Source organism: Carettochelys insculpta, chromosome 9, assembly GCF_033958435.1.
Source record: "Carettochelys insculpta isolate YL-2023 chromosome 9, ASM3395843v1, whole genome shotgun sequence".
Taxonomy (NCBI): Eukaryota; Metazoa; Chordata; order Testudines; family Carettochelyidae; genus Carettochelys; species Carettochelys insculpta.
The window spans coordinates 61,583,790-61,603,660 of NC_134145.1; the positions used below are offsets into that span (position 1 = coordinate 61,583,790).

The following is a 19,871-nucleotide window of genomic DNA, read 5'->3' on the forward strand; positions in this document are numbered from 1 at the left end:
GGGGAGGGGCTAGCTAGCTCGGGTCGCGACCTGGGGCTGACCCGCCTGGGGAAAGATGAGTGAGGAGGCGGGGGAGGTCATGTCACGCGTTATTCTTAGCAGGCCGCTCAGCCAACCAGCAGCCCTCCCCGCCTCTGAGCTGTAGGAGGGATTTCCTCGCTACCCGGAATCTGAAGGACCTCACTTCCGGAGAGTGGGGTTGCTAGGCTGCCAGCCGGGCTCTCTGTGGCTTCCGGTCTAGGGGGTGGCTCTTCCGGGTTCGGGGGCACCATGAGTACTATGTTCGCCGACACCATCCTCATCGTCTTCATATCGGTGTGCACGGCGCTGCTGGCCGAGGGTGAGTGAGGTCGCGGCGTGCCCTGGGGTAGCCGGGCTCCCGGCGGCGGGAGGGCGCCTGCCAGGAGTAACCCGGTGAGCAGCCTCCGAGCCAGCCCGGTCCCGTTCAGTAGTCCCCCCCGGGGCGCAGAGGAGAGGACATCGTCCCTGGACGCTCACAGAGTCCCTAGTGGGGCTGCAGCCTGAGTCCCCGCCAGGCCCGCGCTTGGGGCAAGGAGGTTGCCTTGGGCCTCGCACCTTCAGGCCCTGCGCGCCAATTGACTCTTAACACCCGCCGCCCATTGGCCAGGCCGACCCCGGTTCCTGAGTGCGGTAGCACTGAGGCCAAGGCCAGGCCTAGTTCCCCCACGGGCGGGTGGCTGATTCCGTGCCTCAGTTTGCCGTTCTTTGTGCGGTGGGATCAATAGCTCTGCACGGGAGGTGGTGAGGAAAAATGCAGTGAAGACCTATAGGGGCCCTGATGCTGGTTGGCGGGGGGGAATGGGGGGGGGCTGTCTCCCCGGGACTTTTCTACAGCAGGGGCCCTCTCTCCATCAGAGGCACCAGGATGTGCTGCGGGAGAAGGACGGTTAATGGACAGAGAGTGAAAATGTCTCTATGGCCTCAGGGGTGTTAGTCTATTTCTATAGACTTCTGATGTAAAAAACATTCAACAGTTCCGGGGGAGATCGGACTGGCTTCTTGTAGAGGGGCTGGAACGATTTGTATGCTGTTGTTATCTGGCGTTTTTCTCCTCCAATGCACCCAAATTTAAATGCTGCAGCTGCTCTAGGGACAGTTGCAATAGAGCTGAATAGAGAGTCTCTCTTTATTTATTTGATGGTTTATGCAGGTATAACATGGGTGCTGGTATACAGAACAGAGAAATACAAGAGACTGAAAGCTGAAGTGGAAAAACAAAGCAAAAAATGTAAGTATTGCTTTTGAAACCTTGTAGGCAATGGCTCTTTGTTTTTGTCATTTGTTGTTTTCTGCTCCAGGATTTTTCAAAGTAGGAGCGTCTACATTTGGCTAGAAGGTGATTTTCATTTGGTCCTGAGGTCTCTGCATCATTACAGAATACTTGGGAGCTATACACATGACTACTGCCATCCTGATCTAAGGGAGCCAGTCCTTAGCTTTGTCCTTTGTTCTCCTTTGCTGGAAGGAAAAGGGTTAGTACTGAGCTATGCCCTGATGTTAATTCCACCCACTACCTAATTTTCACTGAAGAATGGGGGTGTGGGTGAGAAGCAGAGATGAGTGTAAGCTTTCCCTGGCATGGTTCATCAGTGATTATAAACATAGCTTCCACCAACTGCACTGAGATGAGGTCAGGAAGGTGCCTGTGCTTTTTGAGAGAGACTCCAGATCTGAGGTGGAAAGCGAGAGAACAGGAGGAGTTATTGGAGAGAGTAAAAATTGTGTTGGATGAATGGTCTGACAGACCAGAGAGGAACAGATAAGCAATGAGATTAAAGATGTCAGAGGCACCTCAAGCAAGTGGCAGATCAAAAGATGATTGGGTTGGCTTCTTTCTCCCTCTTTCCTGAGCCTTCTGGGAATATAAAACAGCTTAGAGAGGCTAGGATTAAAACCTACCAGTATAAGTTATGAAAGCAGCCTAAATCCTTTCCTGAGGTTTCAGTATAATGTCCTCCTCAGATGAGTGCTGTGGAACTCATAAGCAGCTGGTATAGATTGCTGTAGAGATTTTACTCTGGTTATTTGGTAAGTCCTCCTTAGGTTCGTGTTGCCACAAAGAGCCAGGTGTGAAGTATATTCATTGACATCAATAATAATTGCTAACATTAATACTTGTGAGCTTGCACTTCAGTAACAGAGCTGAGAATTACAAATATTAGCTATAATTTCAGATTTGATTCACATTTATTAAGCACAGTTTATCCATGTGTCTATTTTAGAGGAAGACTTACCTGTCCTGGGCAGCCCTTGACAATTCTTAAATCATAGAATCATAGTTAAATATACAATTATAAAATAAACAACTCCTGCCACAGTTTTCAACCATTTGTCAATGTGTCTATAGCAGCAACCAATAAAGCCGGAAAAAAAGAGATAAGATCAGTAGGTTCCTCTGTCTAAGGATATGTCTACTTTACAAAATTGGGTTGAATTTATTGAGGTTGATTTTTAACATCCAGTTTTATAAAGTCAAAGGTGTGCACCCACACTAACTTCAACCTAATCTCATAATATAGACCAGGCCAGAGTCTTGCCATTCTATCATAGCTACAGAAAACAAATGGGTCTTGAAAGTGAATAAATTAGGGCTTTTAGATTGAGGGAGTGATTATAATTTAATCTCTCAACAAAACATGCTTCTGGTATGTGGGACAGCCATGTCTTAGTGAGCCTGAAAGTTGCAGGATAGATGTCTGATTATTATCGGACTCTGGAAGAAGTTGCAAGACTGAAGCGTGGTTACAGGAAGAATAAAAATGATATGCCACTGTGTTTATTCTTAGTGACTTTTCTTAATAAACTCGCTCAAACCCTTACTTGCCAAAACCCTACTGGCTTGCTTGCCTAGGTATGTATGATTTAGTTTATGGATAAGTAAATTTCACCATTAACCTCTTCCTCAATAGCATTGTGGTAAAAGCAGATGAGTAGGTTTTTGCACCTGGGTTCTTTTTTTTGACAATTGTGCATAGTTGGCTTACAAGTCATAAAAATTTTGTGTTAGTATCGTAAATTTTCCTGTGATCTGGAAATTTACCTGTAGCCTTTCTGTCATGGTTATTACTAGGAAAAAAAGTTCTGTCATTAAAACCGAACTGATATACTAATATATAAGACCAAAATCTTCAATGCTGACTGTATGGGAAACAGGAGTGCAAATGGGTTTGTTGGTAAAATAGACATGATACAGATGTGCTGTTGGAAGAGGCCATCAGTCTCACTTATCTTGACCATACTCATCCTATTTTCGTATTTTCACAACATTGCATCTAATGAAGTAGGTCTTTGTTGACTAAAGCCAGGGCTGGTCATAACTAATTGGTGGCCCTGGGCAAATGGGGGCTGCCAGGTGAGGGGGCAGGCATGCCCCAGTCACTAGGCTGCTTAGCTGTGGACCTGCCCTTCCCCCATCCCTGCATGGCAAGCACCAGCTGCCTCCAGCCCTGCATGGCCTGGTCTGTTTTGGCAGCCCTGGGTGACTGCCTGCCTTGCCCCACCCCTAGGACTGGCTCTGATGAAAGCTTATGCTCCAAACTATCTGCTAGTCTATAAGGTGCCACAGGATTTCTCATCATTTTCATATTGTGGTATTGGCTATAAAAACTTGGAACTAAAGCTTGGCTTTTCGTTTCTGAGAATGTCACTCAAATTTCTTTGCTAATGGAGGTGATTCCATTTGCAGATTGAAAAGTATACGTGCTGGATCACAGTATCAAGTCAGCAGTCTGGCTTGTGAATATCTTTTAGCTTTGCTTGCAGTAGTCTGTGGAGTGTCTGCTGTCTGGATTGGTTGTCTTACTTTGGTTTTCTGGTAGGGTTGATAATTAAGTTTGGATTTGCTAAATAATTTTTAACTTCAAAATATTAGAACTATTTTAGTCCTAATTGTGTGAGCAGCAAGAATGGAGCTGCTTGTGCCAGGGGCTGGGGCAGCACTTCCATGCAGAATGCCTGCCTGTGAAGAAGGGATATAACAGAACAGAGGCATTTCTGTGTTCTGCTTCCCACTGCAGATAGCTAGGGTCAGAGTTTCCCATAAAGCTCATTTCATCACATTTGCTGAACTGTTTAGAATTCATAACAACAAATTAGTAAGGGTTGTTCAATGATAAAATGATGCTCTGACTCTTGGATCACCTTTGGCAGGCTTTACAATTCTGGCTTTTGACAGGCATTGGAATTGTTCTTTTCCTCATTTAGAATCAGGGCCTGGAAAATATTGCTGGTTTTGAAAATATTTGTACCAGTCCACCTGTGACCACTTATGAGACCTTGAACATATATCACAGACCTCTCCCTCATTTCCTGCCTCTTCTAGCCTGTTTGCATGAGGGCTTTGGGTTTATGAGAGAGGAGAAGAGAAGGATTAGTAGTATAATTAGCTCAATGTAACTCTTTCCACTGTTTGTGTGAAAGTGAGTCTACATTGTCTTGCAGTGGAAAAGAAGAAGGAAACAATAACTGAATCAGCAGGCCGACAGCAAAAAAAGAAAATAGGTAAGATTCGGGAAGGGAAAGTGATGCTCCAAAATAAAGGGGGGAAGCTGTGAGGAGAAGTGCTGGAGGTGGGTTTCCCTTTCTCCTTTCCCCAATATTTGAAATCATAATCCTTTATTTGAGAGGTTTGAAGGTGACTTGGATTTTCATGGGATAGCTAGAATTTCCCTTTTCCCCTATATACTGTTGGAACCCCTTTCAAGGGATCTAGCCTCTTCCCTGCTAAATTGACCTTAGATAAACCCAGTGGCCCTGGGATTCCAATACATGCTACTGGCCTAAGCACATGGATGCAGACCAAGGAGCTTTTTTAACCTTAATTGTTCCCAGATGCTCTTTCTGAGAGCTCATTGCTGCATTTCATTGTCAACATGCTATAACTGGGAGTACTGTAATGCGTATTAATGCTTGTGGTCCTAGATTGGCTGAAACCTGTCTTTTTAGAGGTTAGATTTTTCATTTTTTCCTCATAGCATCACTGTAGGATGAAGTCAAGCATATATGTGTGTTGCAACTAAAAGTGTTCAGATTTCTTTCAGACTTGGCCTCAGCTGTGTTTATAGCATTTGTTTGTAGATTAATTACTACATTCCTTTGTTTCTTTTCCCTTAAGTTCCTGATGTATACTCCTTCACTCCAGTTCAACATAATGTTGTGTCTGGGGATACGTGAGAAGAAATGTGTTTTAAAAACTTTGTATGGGTATGAGTTTAGGATGGGTGCATGACTCACAAACAAGCAATGCAGAGCTGATTCGTTAAGGGAAACTTTCAGCAGCAATATCCTCAACAAATACAACTTATTTGGGTTGTATTTTTGTCCCTCATCCTGCAAAAGCAGGTGTCTTCATTACAATCACTTCTGTACAAAGCTCAGAGTAGCTATAAAACCTCTGCTTAAATAATTTAAAAGAGCTTTTCTCTAGATATCCAACTTGTGATCTCTGGACTTCTCCCAGGTTTGGAACTTTAATTCCTTCCCCTAGCATGTGTGAATTATGGTACAGTGCTTAATTACAGAATCACATTTCTTTCCCACAGAATCTCTGGCTTATTCAGTGCATAGGATGGAAGGTGATTCATGAAAGAGGAAGCTTTGTGCTGTTCCTTCGTGTTCATTGTGATTTCAGACCTTAATTACAGCTTACTATCCAAACAGTGCTGTGACTAAGGAATGCCTCTTTTCTCTTTGGACTTCTTACCTACTCACTTACATATGAGTGCCTTGTTAACACTACAGTAAAACCCCAAGATACATGCACTTGAGTTGTGTGTACCTTGGGTTAATGCAATTGCTGCCCCTGAGAGGAGCAGGGAAATTGCTCCTATTGGTGGGGGCAACCTGACTCTTGGAAACTGGTCCTGTCAGGGGCAGCAGCCTGACTCTTGGCTGCTGCCCCTGACAGGAGCAGTTTCCTGGTCACTGGGAACTAGGTAGCAGCCTGGCTTCCAACTCCCCACTGCTCAAGGGAGACAGAGAAACTGACCAGCGCTGGTCAGTTTCCTGGCTCCCTGAGTTACCTGAAAATTCATCTTATGTGGGGTTGCCAAGAACGCAACTTCCGCATAAGAAGGGGGTCTATTGTAATTAAAATATTTTCATATTGCCTTTTTAATCTCTTGTAAAGATGGGGAACAGAAGCATGAGAAGATTGAGACTACTTGTCACAGCAACCATTAAGGCAGGGTCACAATTAGATTTGTTAAGGGTCACCAGCAGGTTGGAGCTGCATGTGGCTCTTAAGGAAGCCACTTGCAGCTCCTTAATGCTGCCATATCCAGCAGCTCTCTCTACTGATAGAGAAGCAATTAGACATTACAAAGACAGCTTCTCTACCTTTGATATTCATAGCCATTCCAGGCAAGCCACTTAATAGACTCTTGCAGTAAGTAATTTTTGCCCCCCCCACCCTTCTGTTCTATGTAGCTGATTGTCAGTTTTCATTTGTTTGTTTGTCTGCCCCGCCCCCCAGTCTCTGAATGGACCCTCCCAGTCCCCCCCCCAGCTTGAGTGTGACTCCCCTAAGCTCTGAGTGTGACCTTCCCCAGCCCCTGAGTGTGAAGAAGCATGTATACCCCTAAGCTGGGGAAGCATGGGGGAGCAGTTTGGGGTGAGGGGCTTTCCCCCACCACAACTCAGATCAACTATAACAATAAATGACCTGCATCAGACAAAGTGGGTCTTTGCCCACGAACACTTATGCTAATACCTTTCTGTTAGTCTATAAGGTGCCACAGGACCCCTCGTTGCTTTTGCAGATCCAGACTAATACGGCTACCCCTCTGATACTTTAACAATAAAATAATTTACTATAATAAATGTAGTGTTATTATTAATGTATTTTCCCTTTTTCTATGAAATAACTACTGTGCATATATAAACATGCTGGGGGGCATGGAATTTTATATTGCCTCAGGCACAAAATTAGCTAGTTATGGCGCTTCTCTTCCCCCTCCCCCCAGCTTTGAATTGTCTTCCTGAATTGTCAAAATGGGCCTCATCTGGAAAAGGCTGGGAACTGCTGCACTAAGGCCTTGTCTACACTACCAAGTTTTATCACCAAAACTGCTGTTTGGGCATTTTTCCCAACAAAAGTCAAACTGCAGTGTGCACACCAGCATTGTTTTGTTATCTGGTTTGATGACAAAGCTTCCACTCCTACAAAGACTTTTTCTTTTTCCCTTCCTTTATTATCAACAAAGAGCCAGTGTAGACAATGTTGATTGTTTGGAATGTTGTTAAGCCTTGTTAGCAACTGGAAACAGGTGGGGAGGGTTTAGAAGTGTTACTAATGCTTCACGTAATACTTCCCTTTGTAACCCCCTATATTCAGCTGCTTATAACTTTGGTGCCTGATGGACTCTCCTCGTGCTGCTGCCTCACAGCAACAATGCTTGGGTCTTGCCTCTTGCATTGATACCCTGATATAGAGATGCTGGACTCCCTAACACCTTGTACTGACACAGACTACATCCCCCCTGCAGGTGTAACTGACATTCCCTCTTCAATGTTTCTTGGTTTTCCATATTCCTGTTCAATCCTGTATCCATGGCTTTTTCAAACTGCCTCTGGACATTTATTCTCCTAGAGGACCAAGACTGTCTTGGCAGCTGGAACATTGCAACTTCATTGGCATAGCTGTGCCTCTAAATAAGGGGAATAAAAGTAACTTTTAAAAAAAATGGAAGTGGCTTTTGTGTGAGATGTTATCAGGATGTGCGAAACTTGGAGTTTGCAGTAACTGAACTGGGAGGGGCAATACAGCGCAATGTTTCCAAGAAAGTGTATTTTAAAGTGTTCTATGCAGAAAGCTAATAGTTTATATTTTACTTCACTATTTCATAGAAAATTCAATTTTTGAACAAACTATTCTTTAGATGTTTTTGAAGTGTTAAGTTCTTAGGATTTTCATCCTGCTGTAAGTGCAGCTTTGGTGATCTGACATTGGAATCCCCACAGACAGCTCTGTAATGAAGGATGAGTTAAAATATATAGTATGTTTTCTTACAGTAATAGGATTAAATGCACAAATAACAGTCTTGGAATAACACTACTTCAGGTGTGAAATATGCTAGCAGTATCTGATTTTTATTTGATTTTTCTAGTTGCCATGTCCATATGTCATCATGCCCATTGTCTGAGTTGGCAGTCCTGACATATTGTGCATTGCCTTTTGAATGCTAACAGACCTCTCATACTAGTTTCACTGCATGCTGTTGTGATTCAAGGACAGTTGGCTGTGTGCCATTTTCACACTAATGTCTAGTGTACTGAGCTGGAGTCTCACTTGGAACTTTTAGTGGTTTGGACAGCAAGGAAGGTTTAGACGTCTTGGAAGTGAAAGCATTCTGGCATCTGGGTTGGTATAACCTCTGTGCTCTTCACTGCTTTACAGAAAGGCAAGAGGAGAAGCTGAAGAACAACAACAGGGACCTGTCAATGGTAAGAATGCTTTAAACTGGCGAAGGGCTAGATCTTGACCTCTCCAGGAGGCAAAGGATCACCCTTAATTTCTAAAGCATTAAGCAGAGACTGTAGAGGCTCATTTTCACTTGTCTCCATGGGCTGCTCCTCCTGACATTTGTTAGCTGCAGTGTGGCTCACAGAGTTCTACTCTAGGCCTCCCCTTCATTCCATGTACAACTTCTTTAATTCTCATTTTGCTATTTAACTCTTTATTCTCTCTAGAGCTTCCAAAACAGACACTGTTTTCTTGACTTTTCACTTACCAACCCCATCTGTCTAGTGAGCCCACTGCATTTGCTATTTCCCTTCCCTCCCTTCCTCACAGTTCCCACGGACTTCCCTCTCTGTATGTTTAGTCGCCTCTTGGTTAACAGGACAGCACTGAGCACTCCCCCTCTTGTCTGTCCCAGTACTTGTAGCTGTTCAGCCCTTCTAAGACTTTTCTGCCTGGTCTCCTCTCCTATGAACTGAGAAAGTAAGCTGAAAGATTGACTTCTCTTCTGATCCCAGGGATGCTGCACAAACCCTTTATTCAGCATTAACGCCTCTAAGCCCCGACTGTGGGATTTGCCCTTATTTATAACTTGTTTTTATAATTTTGTTATTATTTGTTTTTCTTTCTGCATAAGCTGTCAGTAATGAAGTACTTTGACATCTCTGATTGCAGGTTCGAATGAAGTCCATGTTTGCAATTGGCTTTTGCTTTACTGCCCTCATGGGCATGTTCAACTCCATGTAAGTATCAACTTTCTGGCTTCTCCCCACCCACTCACTCTCCCCCGCCCCTCAAATCTTCAAAGTGAATATATCCCATCCTCTTCCATTTTTGCCATTTGGATTCATTCTTCTGTTCACGAGATCCCATTGAGAACTGCACCTAGTTTGTATAAAATGGATCAAACTGCAGCTCTCCTCATCTTCGATATGGAGTTGCAGCCTGCAAATCTTAGGTCACAGTACTCAGCATGGAGCATTGCATGCAGGGATTCTCCTGACTCCTGGGCATGCCTGCTGTTCTGGAATATGTGACCAGGATGAAACTCTGGCTAATTCAGAATAGCTTTGCAGAGCTCTGGCAGCCTTCCACAGTCTCCAGACCTTTCTGTCACCTCCACATTGGCTACTTCGTTGCTTTTTAAAATAGTACTGGCTGTTTGTTTTTTATTTTTCCCCCCAAAGCTGAGATTCTTAAAGTTTTAAAAAAAACCCAACTTTTTGGAGTTGATGAGGGCTTTTATATAAGTTCTACTTGTCATATATGTCTGAATAGTACTACCAGAATATTTTCTTTGCCTTTTAAGAGTGTAATACTAGAGCTATCCTTGAATTTTCTTGGGGAGCTACAAAACTATTTTTCTCTCTAATACCCTGCTCCCCCAAAAAACCAAACCAAACCAAAAAACAAACAACCAAAAAAACACCACAATGCTGGAGGATTTCTGTACAGAGCAGTCATGACTGCAGTCCCATGGTAGACCTTTGGATTTGTGGAATGTCTCTCAAATTTAACTCGTCATTCACAAATTTACCCCACCCTGGTTATCGACCCTCTTGTGTTATCATTTCACATACCAGTAATAGAGAGGTATCTGTGTTAATCTGTGTTCTAACAGAACAAAAAGTCCTGTAGCACTTTAAAGACTAACAAAATAATGTATTAGATGATGAGCTTTAGTGGGACAGACCCACTTGTTCATATCTGGAGATCATCACCAGTAACGTCAGCCACAGCTCCTTACTTGTCTACCTCTCCCACAGCCATCTTTGTGGTTTATTCTGTGCTGCCCTTTGTGTGGAACACCTCTATAAACTTGAACAAATAGCCATTTTCCAGTCCTCCCTCCAGTTCCAACTCTGCCACAGTGCTTACATAAATCTTAAAGGCTGCATCAGGATCCCCTCAGGGGGATACTGGAGGTACTTTAGGGATGAATGCAGCTTGTCTCAGATGTGAGCCTTTCAGGTTAGGAAATTTCACTATATTTAGACAGTATCTACTATGTTGTGTGTGCTCTGTGATGCAAATAATTTATGTGAAGGGGTCTTTCAGTCTGGGGCCAGAAGGGAAATTTCCAGCTATTAATGAAGTGAAGCAAAGCCCAGGACCTATGCCTGGGGCTCTGCTCCCAGCCCTGCATGCAGGCTGTGAGGTTCTAGCTGCCACCAGTCCTGTACCTGGGGCTCTGGGTGTGGGGTCCCAGCTGCTGCTCATCCCGTAACCAGGGCTCTGTTCACAGACCTGCATCTGGAGCCCAAATGTGCGGTTCCAGCTGCCACTGGCCCCACACCAGGAGCTCTGTTTCCAGCCTCACATGTAATGTCCCAGCCTTGTCCCTCTTAATACTGTATTTCCCAAGCACCCCCAAAGCCACACCCATGCTCTTGGATCCAACTTTGTGGGGTGGAAGGATACAGACAGGATTAAGGGGGACTGAGGACCTATGGCTTTCAGCACCCTCACTGTAAAAAATGTTCCTGTGCCACTGAGCCCAAGCCCTGAAGTTTGGGGGAAGAGAGACTTTGTGTCTGCAGGGAGCATGAAGTATATATGTTTGGGCAGTAGAATGTAGGACAGCCAGGGACCCCTTCTTTCAGCTACTGTCTAAAATGTTCTGTGGCCGTACAGCTAGACACATGACTCCTGCAGAGAAGTTTTGTGTATGAGACACACGCGTGTGCACACAGATTAACTAGCCTCTTGCTGTTGAAAATGGGAGCTATAATACACAGCATAGCAGCAGTTGGCAACCTAGATAGTGAGTGGGCTGCATGCATGGCCTCCTTCATCTCAGTGGGCCACAAGATCGCTGTAACCAAGACAGTCTCCCTGCATAGTGTAATTTTGCTTGCATACCTAGAATTCGTGGGGTGTGCCAGTTGAACCAGAGGAGCTCCTTGATTGGATGCAGAGGAAGCACATGGCTCTCATAGTCGGTGTCATGTGCCCTGGCTTTACATATGTGCCTGTTTAGTAACACTGGTAGGAACAAAACCACGTTGATGGAAAGCAGGGGAATCTGGCAAATCTGGGAGTGAGCAATGGTAAACGTCGTGTCTTGTGGGCCATATGCACAACCCTGTTCAGCTGCAGGTTACCCACCATTTTAGTACAGGGATGAGGGGAATGGACAGGAACAGGAGGTTGGGTTGAATACTAAAAGCAGAATGCCAGGTTGAGGATGTAGCATGAGGGATCCTGATTATCCATTCAGAATAATCTCTTTGTAAACTTGTCGGGCCCATGCAAAAGGGGCTGGGTGATCTGCAGGTGAATATTAGCCTGGGATTCAGGCAAATAAGGGAGTGTGGTAGGAGAGGTTACCTGCTATGGCCTTTGGTTGTGTTTAGACGTTAATATTTTATTCCATTAGTCCTGAATCTCCCAAGTCTACCAAAGCGTCAAACTTTATAGAATTCCTTAAAAGAGTGTATGCCTTAAAATCTAGGTTACCTCAAAATATCATGTCCGAGCTACTCTATGTTCCAACACAGGAGTAACGCAGAATCTTAAGACTCTGAGGATGTTACCGGGAGACAAACATCCGTTTCTAGTCCTTCTGCCAAACTGCCGGTGAGATGTAAGCAAAGTCGGCATGTGGTAGAACTATAGATCTGCATGAATGCCGCTCCACAGGAAAGAGCGCTCCTTGAGGAACTCTTGAAACCAGAAACACCTGTTAGAAAATCAGCACTTGAGGGGAAAAAAATAATTTCAGACTCTTGAGTGCACACTGATGCAAGGTTATAGCTATGCTGCTTTAAAAGCTTGCCTTGGCTATCTGGTTTTGGAGGCTGAATCTTTTCAGTCTGTCCAAATTCATGACACATCTTCATGTCAGGAATGCAGTAGTGAGTGCTTCCAGCTTCTGGAGCTGCACAAGTACCTTGTGAATATACATAACCCCTGGCTTCTGAAGTGCAAATGCAGAGTAGGAGTATTATATGAAAAGGAATTCTCTCCATGGTGGGTGCTCAGGTCCCTTTTAGTAACTGATAAATGCAGCAAACTTGGAAGAAACAGGGTTGAGCTTTGGCTTGTTTTCTGAAGGTGAGCACACTCCTCTAGTATAGGAATCCATCAGTCTACAAGTAACTGTATTATAGCAGGCTGGTAACTTTGTTTTTTTTAACTCAAGTATTATAGTTCTGTGGGGAATCCCTTTTAAATAGCAGAGATAACTAGTTGGGGAGGTTGATTAGGAGATTACTTTGTCAGCAATTTATCATAGATAGGTTGGCCTCCAGGAGAGACCTCTTGTCATTCCACAGCATCTGCTGAGGGAGGCCTGCACAGTCCATCCAGTGAATGACCAGCTAGTGTGACGTGGGAACTTGAGGATGGCAGGTGTGTGAGTATATAACCTCTCTAGTGTCATGCATGTGAAGGTGGAGCAATGTGGCTTTTCTAGGTTTTTGACTTGATCTTGCTTCTTGTTTTCTGGTCTTGGAGGCCTGTCTCTTTTAAAACAATCTGTTTTTCTGCAGTCCAGGGACCCAGTTACTTTCCCACACTGAAGCCCTGCTCCGCGTTGGTTATTTGTTTGCTCTCTGATGAAGTGATCTCCTTCTCTTCCAGATTTGACGGTCGAGTGGTGGCAAAACTTCCTTTTATCCCCCTCTCCTACATCCAGGGCCTGTCCCACCGCAACCTCCTGGGAGAGGATTACACTGACTGCTCCTTCATCTTTCTCTACATTCTCTGTACCATGTCTATTCGGCAGGTGAGTCCTGTGCTGCGTTCTAAGGGATGGGAACGCAGCAGGTATTGATCTGCCCCCCAGTAAGAAGTAGTATGTGCCCATTTACAGATTTAGCACACATAGTCTGCCTTTGACCTAGGTTTGTTTCCAGATTTCACATTGGCCTCTGGTTCTCATAGGCTTAGCTGTGAAAGGAAATAAAGTGCAGTAATGTCTCTCCTTTTTATATGAATTCTTAGCCCATAAGGCAGACCTGAATGGTGGAGACTAAGATTGCTCCAGGACATTCAGACTGGGTCAATAGATACAGCTTCCTCCCTGCTACGTGTAACCTCCAAGTAACTTCATGGATTGGCAAGGAACAAGTCGCATGATTCACTCATTCACTGCAAGCTTCAGCAGAAGCCAGGATTGCTAAGGAAAAACCCTTGCAAAACCTGTTCCTACAGTAATATCAGAAAGAAACTTTCTATTTTTAGTGTGTCCTCAGAGTGTATCTACACTGCATCTGGGAGCAAGCCATGTAGCCCAGAGTCTCGGACTGACGGTAGTGAGATTGGTGTGCTGGCACTCTAACTATGGTTGTCTGCAGATGATGTGGCTCAGGTTCTGAAGCCAGTGGGGTTGGGCTTGAGATCCGGAGCTGCAATATCAAAACATGATCCGTGTGCTATTTTTAGGGTATTAGCATTAGGGCACCAACAGCACAAGTCCATGGACCCAGGCTGGAAGGCTCATTGCCCACTGCAGTATAGACATAGTCTTAATGTACCTGCCTTGGTGCTCTAAAAGGCTCAATCTGTGTCCAAATATCTGTTGAGGAAGCAAGAAAATCTAGGGTCAAACCTGCATTTTTTTTTTTTGTAAGTGCCTTGTTCTCCTGCTCAATACATGCCTCTCTGAGAGTTGAACAGCTTTCCCTGCAGAGTATTGTTCTTGATCACCAATGGGTAGAGCAATTTGTACAATAGCAGTCTGGTGTGACACAGTGCAAGGCCACTTCGGGGAATACTGTTAAGTGGACTGTGACCATTAACCGGCTCTTCTGCTAGAAGTGCTGGCCCTGAAGATGGGAAGTTTCTTTGTGGTTGGGAATAGATGTCTTGCCCAACCACTGATGCTCTCATTTACCAGCTGCAATACACCAAAGCAGGGTTAATGGTGAAGCAGCTGTTTAACTGACAGTGGAGCTGCTTTTAACATGTGACTAGGTGGGATGGAGCCTCACTCTGTACTGAGGAGGACCAGTGGGACTTGAGTGCTGCTGAAAGTGTGTTCTGTGTGTTGTGTCCCCCCGGGAGTTAGGAGTGGCTAGTAGACCCTCAAAGTTGGATTAATGCTGATACGCTTGGCTGGTTCTCTATTTTTATCTTTCCTCTTGCTTTGGTTCACTTTCTGAATGTTTGCTGCGTATTTCTCCCTGACCTGCAGATATATGTTGCTTTTTCCTGTGGAGGTGCTAGGGACTTAGAAACCCATAGAGCAGGTCAGCAGAGGAAATTACTCATGTGCCAACTTCTAACAGAGGTGTCAGGATGGGCTCAGTGAAGTGGCTCAGTAACAGAAGGAAAGCTCCTTTACCCCCAGATCAGTGCATATCAGTGGGAGATTCTCTTCCACAGCAGGATTCTGCATTGAGACAGATGTGTGCCCGGCCTTGTGTGAAGGAGCAAGGCAAACAAATTAGCAAAAGCCATCAAGTCCACTGACTCCTTATTAAATGCTCTCAGCATGCCAGATCTTGCCCACTGCTGTTTCCTTGGCTTATTGCAGGTCTTCTCTTGTGCTGAAAGGTGCTGTCTAGTTTTTGTGTCACCCACTTGGGAGGCTTTTGTGGTGTTCCTACAGTGGCTGCCCCCCCGCCCAGTGAATCTCTCATCAGATAGCCAGTGCCTAGCAGTACCCTGGGGAAACTCTCCTTGCCACCAGTGTGTGTGCATGTTGCAGTGGGGCTCCACACCTTTCTATTCTCAGCCCAATAGACTTTCTTTTCCACTCCTAAAAGGCCATGAGCAGCGAGAGTGAAACTCATTGTCCTGGCTGCTGCATGTCTTCTCCGCAGTATCTGGGTACTTGGGGAATTCAGCGGCTGAAAAACCCAAGTGGCTTTTTTTGTATGCTTAAAAGGAAAAGGGGAAGAAAAACGGCCAAGGTAGCTTCCAGCTGTGGCCATTCCCTGCTGTCTCCAGTGATGAGACATATTAGAAGCAGCACAAAATGAATGGCTAGGTAAAAGAACTCAGATTTTCAGTGCTAAGCATTCAGGTTGTTCAGTCCAACAAGCGTTCAGTAGAAAATTCCAGTAAGGGTCTTTACCTGTGAAAGATAATCCCTGCTAATTGCCTGTGGGCGGAGCGGGGGAGGCAGAGGCATAAGCATTGGCACAGAAGGGCTATTTCAGCTGTGCGCTTTCATATGCTGCAGCCTCTCTAGTTTACCACATTTTAAAATTACCTGTAGAACTGATGTACTTCGTACTGCTAGCACTACATTAAAAGGGGCAGCTCTTCCTTCTGTATGCAGATGTTTACTTCTAAGCAAGTGGTTCTCAATCTCTTTCTTTTTGAGGCTCCCCCCAACATGCTGTAACAACTCCATGGCCCACCTGTGACACAACAACTTTTTTCTGCATATAAAACCCAGGGCCAGCCTTAGGGCATACCAAGCAGGTCAACTCCCCCAGGGCTCCATGCAACATGGGGCCCTGCAATACTAATTTGCCTGTGCTTCTGCTTCAGGCTCAAGTGGTGAGGCCTAGAGTCTTGGGCTTCAGCCCCATGGAGAGAGGCTTCAACTGTCTGCTCTGGGCCCCAATGAGCCTGATGCTGGTTGTGCTTGGTGGATCCCCAGAAACCTGCTCACAGCCCTCCCCGGGGATGCTGGATCCCTGATTGAGAATCACTCCTTTAAGCTGTCATTTAAACTGATGCTTGTGAAGTTGGGAGGCAGAGGGATAACCTCAACCACCCTGAGGACAACAGTGCTGCAGAGAAACAGGGCCCACTGGGGAGAGAGGGATGTAACAGAGACTCCTCAGAACTCATTAATTTGAGGCAGAGCTTGGAGTTTATTTGGAGTGTGGATGTCTTGATCTGTTTTGGGGAAGAGAGAGGACTAATCAGTGGGGAGTGAACATTGATTTAAACAGGCAGTGCCAATGGGGGTGGGGAGTAGTAGCATAGCTACTGCTCACACAGATTCATAGTCCTGAGCCACGCCAGTGCTGAGGAAACTCTTCAAGCCCTGGCTCAACTGCTTTTGGCTGTCACCTAGGGCCAGCATCTCCTGTAATATCCAGTTTGCCGTGAGTAACTTCCTCTGCACTATTCCTGTCTCCACCTGTACGTAAATCCTGTTCAGTGGTTCCTTGTGCTTTCCTGTTTGGAGGGAGTGCTACTAGGAGAGGCCAAGGAGGGGATGGGTTTCAGCTGGGGAAGTCTGCTAATTGGGTGTGATGCAGAATGCCAGTTACATCCTTTGCACTTCCTGCTGCTAGTGTACTAACAGCCTACACCTGTACTGTTTGTCACACACAATCCTTTATTACCCAGAGGCTTGCCAGTGTTTAGTTTCTTTTTCACACACCCTTGAATTTTAGATCTGTCCCCTTCCCCCAGTCCAGCAGTGCTTCTGGTGGGGGAAGGGACCAGAAATTTTACCTTGCTGAGTCCCCTCTGACATCAGCTCAAGTCAACTTCTCTGTTTGCCTCTTATGCTCTCATAAGCCCTCCTCCCACCAGTGAGATCTGTCTGACCAGGTAGCATATAAAAGGCTGAGTGATGGCACCCACAAAAATCTGGCTGGTGCATGGTGAAGACTTCCCCCATTGCATCATTTTGGTCTTTTGCTTCTTGATCAGTGCACCTCAATCCTGATCCTGTAGTACCCTCTACTGGTCAGTCACATCCCTTTTGAATAGCTGTTCCCTTTTTTATTAATACCTGGAGCAAAGAGAACTGGGACAAAAGACACAAGATGGAGCCTCCTGCAGCAAAATGTTTTTGTTTTATATAGCATATGGCTCCTAAAATGATGGAACATGTCTTATCATGTTCCCTGTCTAGCAACTATCCCACAAGTAGGAAGGTGTAACAAAAACTTTACTTAAGATCCTTCTGCTATGTTTAATGATTTTATTAAATATCGTACCTGTGTACCTCATCACAGATGGTGATGGTAGCATCCTCTTTCATTAAAGTTCACCAGTCATCTGCAGAAACTTATTTTTGTTGATAGGTATTGATTTTACTGTCTGTGTGTGTCACAGGAGAGAAAATATTGTTTCCACCCACATCATTAGCACGGAAATCAGCTCGGCACTCAGACTTTTGGCAGGAGCCGAGCAATTCCTCTGATTGTATTGTGTGAAATCCTTCTGGTTGTATTTGCAGATGCTTGGTGTCTGATTACAGCCTCATTTGACAGTGGCTTTTAGAATATGTGAACACAGCAGAACGCTGCTCCTATTTTTTTTTTTTTGCCTAGGAGCAGAGGGCAGGAAGCTGCTACTGCAAAGATTTCTAATGTTCCCATCTTAAATTAAAGAAACCAAGTAGGCAAAGGCTGCAGCCTGCAACAAGAACTGGATTATGTGCCTACTGGCTTTGACTTATGTAGGTGAAGGTGGAATTGAATTGCAGCTGTGGATTGGAACCCACTCCAGCTGTGGGAAGCTTGGTCAGGAAACAAACTCTCAAGCTCAGGCCCACCTCTAATTACATTTAATTATGCATATATGTCAGTTAATCTCTCTGGTTGCATTTCTTCCTGCTCCTTTTTCATGCTTACTAGTATATCACGTACACCGTGACTAAACTGAATTGTAAAACCTTGGTGAGAGTTTTGCCACTGGTGTAAATGGAACCAGGATTTCACCCTATGTATTGCCTTCCTTCTTTTGACACTAGTCACATCACCTTGTTTTTCATTTCCACAGAATATTCAGAAGATGCTTGGCCTGGCTCCTTCACGGGCTGCTACAAAGCAGGCAGGGGGTTTCCTTGGCCCCCCTCCTCAAGCTGGGAAGTTTTCTTGAATTATATTCATGCACGGTCCCCAGGAGCTTCCCTGATATCAAGATCAAGACAGACTGTTCTCAGTCTGTAACAAGATCAAATTCTACAGCTGGCATTCTGTTTGCTTGAAGCAGCATTTTGGGTGGTACTGCATCCACTAAAGTATCTCTGTATTTGGAGTAGTCTACAAGCAGCTCATCTGCATTGAAACAAAATTTGTGACAGATAAGACACATTTCGTGTCTGTGTAATAAATGATTAGGCCCCTTGCATTCACAATGTGGCCACCTGATCCCTCAGTGGGGACAATGCAACTGTCTTTTTAAACCAGCTAGAAGGATAACGAAACCTTATTTGGAGTAAGCATATGGAAAGTGAGTCAGGTTACAAGGATCTGTAAAATAAACAGATTTTTGGAAACCCCTGTACCATTGTGTTCTAATATTGTAAGTGTCTCAGTTCTCATACCAACAGGCTAGAGAACTCTATTGGGAACTCACCTGTAGCAAAACTGGGCATATTCAGGTCCATTCTCTGACAAATGAGGGGGAGGGGGGATACATCTAAAACTGGAGCTTGTTTGCTCAGCATTGCAATACCCAGACCACTGTATCATGCTCCAGTTTGACTGCGGGTACTGCATCTGAATATTCTCCCTCTCCCTCTGAGGAACTCAAATTAGCAGTGTTTTATGTCACATTACAGTTCTCAAATTCTACCTGTCGGCCTAGCTGCAATCTTCAATGGCAGCCATATTTGAAAACAAACATGACCTTTAGTTGCACTTTAAATCAACAGTTGCACAATCTCTTGTTTTGTTATACATTAATGATACCAGATGTATCTACAACTTCAGTGCCTGGGGTTGCAGTGTATGCACACAGCCTGCACCAGATGCTAAATGTTACTGTACTTTAGAGATGAGCAATCAGTTTCCAGGTCTACATTGCCATGCTTATCTAGTTTAGTTTTACTAGCTGGAGCTCACCTCACTTGTTGTATGAAAGGACTTAATAAATCCTGAAGCTAAACTTTTATCAGGCTCACAGTAGACAGCGTTCTAGAGCTACTGAGAGGTAGAATGGTTTTAAATATCATCTCTGCACTTCTACCAGAAATTATAAACCACTCCCGTGGAAGAGGTCAATATATCTTTAGAGGCATGTTTGTCGTACCTATCATTCATAGTAACTGCACTAACTACTCAACTACATGTGATAATATGTGCTCAGTTAAATGATATGGCCAAGGTACATTCAAGACTGCCCATCTGTGGCAACAAGGGGCACTTCTGCAGGAATCTTTTAAATAAATAATTGCAAATAAACCCTACCCTTGAATCCTATCAAAGGCTATGTCTACACGTGCCCCAAACTTCGAAATGGCCATGCAAATGGCCATTTCGAAGTTTACTAATGGAGCGCTGAAATGCATATTCAGCGCTTCATTAGCATGCGGGCGGCAGCCGCGCTTCGAAATTGACACTCCTTGCCGCCGCGCGGCGCGTCTAGACGGGGCTCCTTTTCGAAAGGATGCCGCCTACTTCGAAGTCCCCTTATTCCCATGAGCTCATTGGAATAAGGGGACTTCGAGGTAGGCGGCGTCCTTTCGAAAAGGAGCCCCGTCTGGACGTGCCGCGCGGCGGCAAGGAGCATCAATTTCAAAGCG

At 44.9% G+C, this 19,871-nt stretch overlaps 1 protein-coding gene across 1 annotated transcript; it reads left to right on the top strand.

Moving 5' to 3' along the window:
* Positions 1–203: 203 nt before the first annotated feature.
* Positions 204–18,631, top strand: TMCO1 (transmembrane and coiled-coil domains 1). The gene is made up of 7 exons (XM_075003165.1): positions 204–340; positions 1,172–1,249; positions 4,462–4,521; positions 8,417–8,463; positions 9,155–9,222; positions 13,064–13,208; positions 18,125–18,631. Exons 1-7 carry the CDS (start codon positions 271–273, stop codon positions 18,221–18,223), a joined length of 567 nt encoding a protein of 188 aa, XP_074859266.1. The 5' UTR covers positions 204–270; the 3' UTR covers positions 18,224–18,631.
* Positions 18,632–19,871: the final 1,240 nt, after the last annotated feature.

What these genes read in the sequence shown, in the direction of transcription:
- TMCO1 (XM_075003165.1), top strand. Translation starts at nt 271, where the DNA reads ATGAGTACTATGTTCGCCGACACCATCCTCATCGTCTTCATATCGGTG. An exon ending in CACGGCGCTGCTGGCCGAGG is followed by an intron (nt 341 to 1,171) that starts GTGAGTGAGGTC and finishes TGGTTTATGCAG; the next exon opens with GTATAACATGGGTGCTGGTA. An exon ending in ACAGCAAAAAAAGAAAATAG is followed by an intron (nt 4,522 to 8,416) that starts GTAAGATTCGGG and finishes ACTGCTTTACAG; the next exon opens with AAAGGCAAGAGGAGAAGCTG.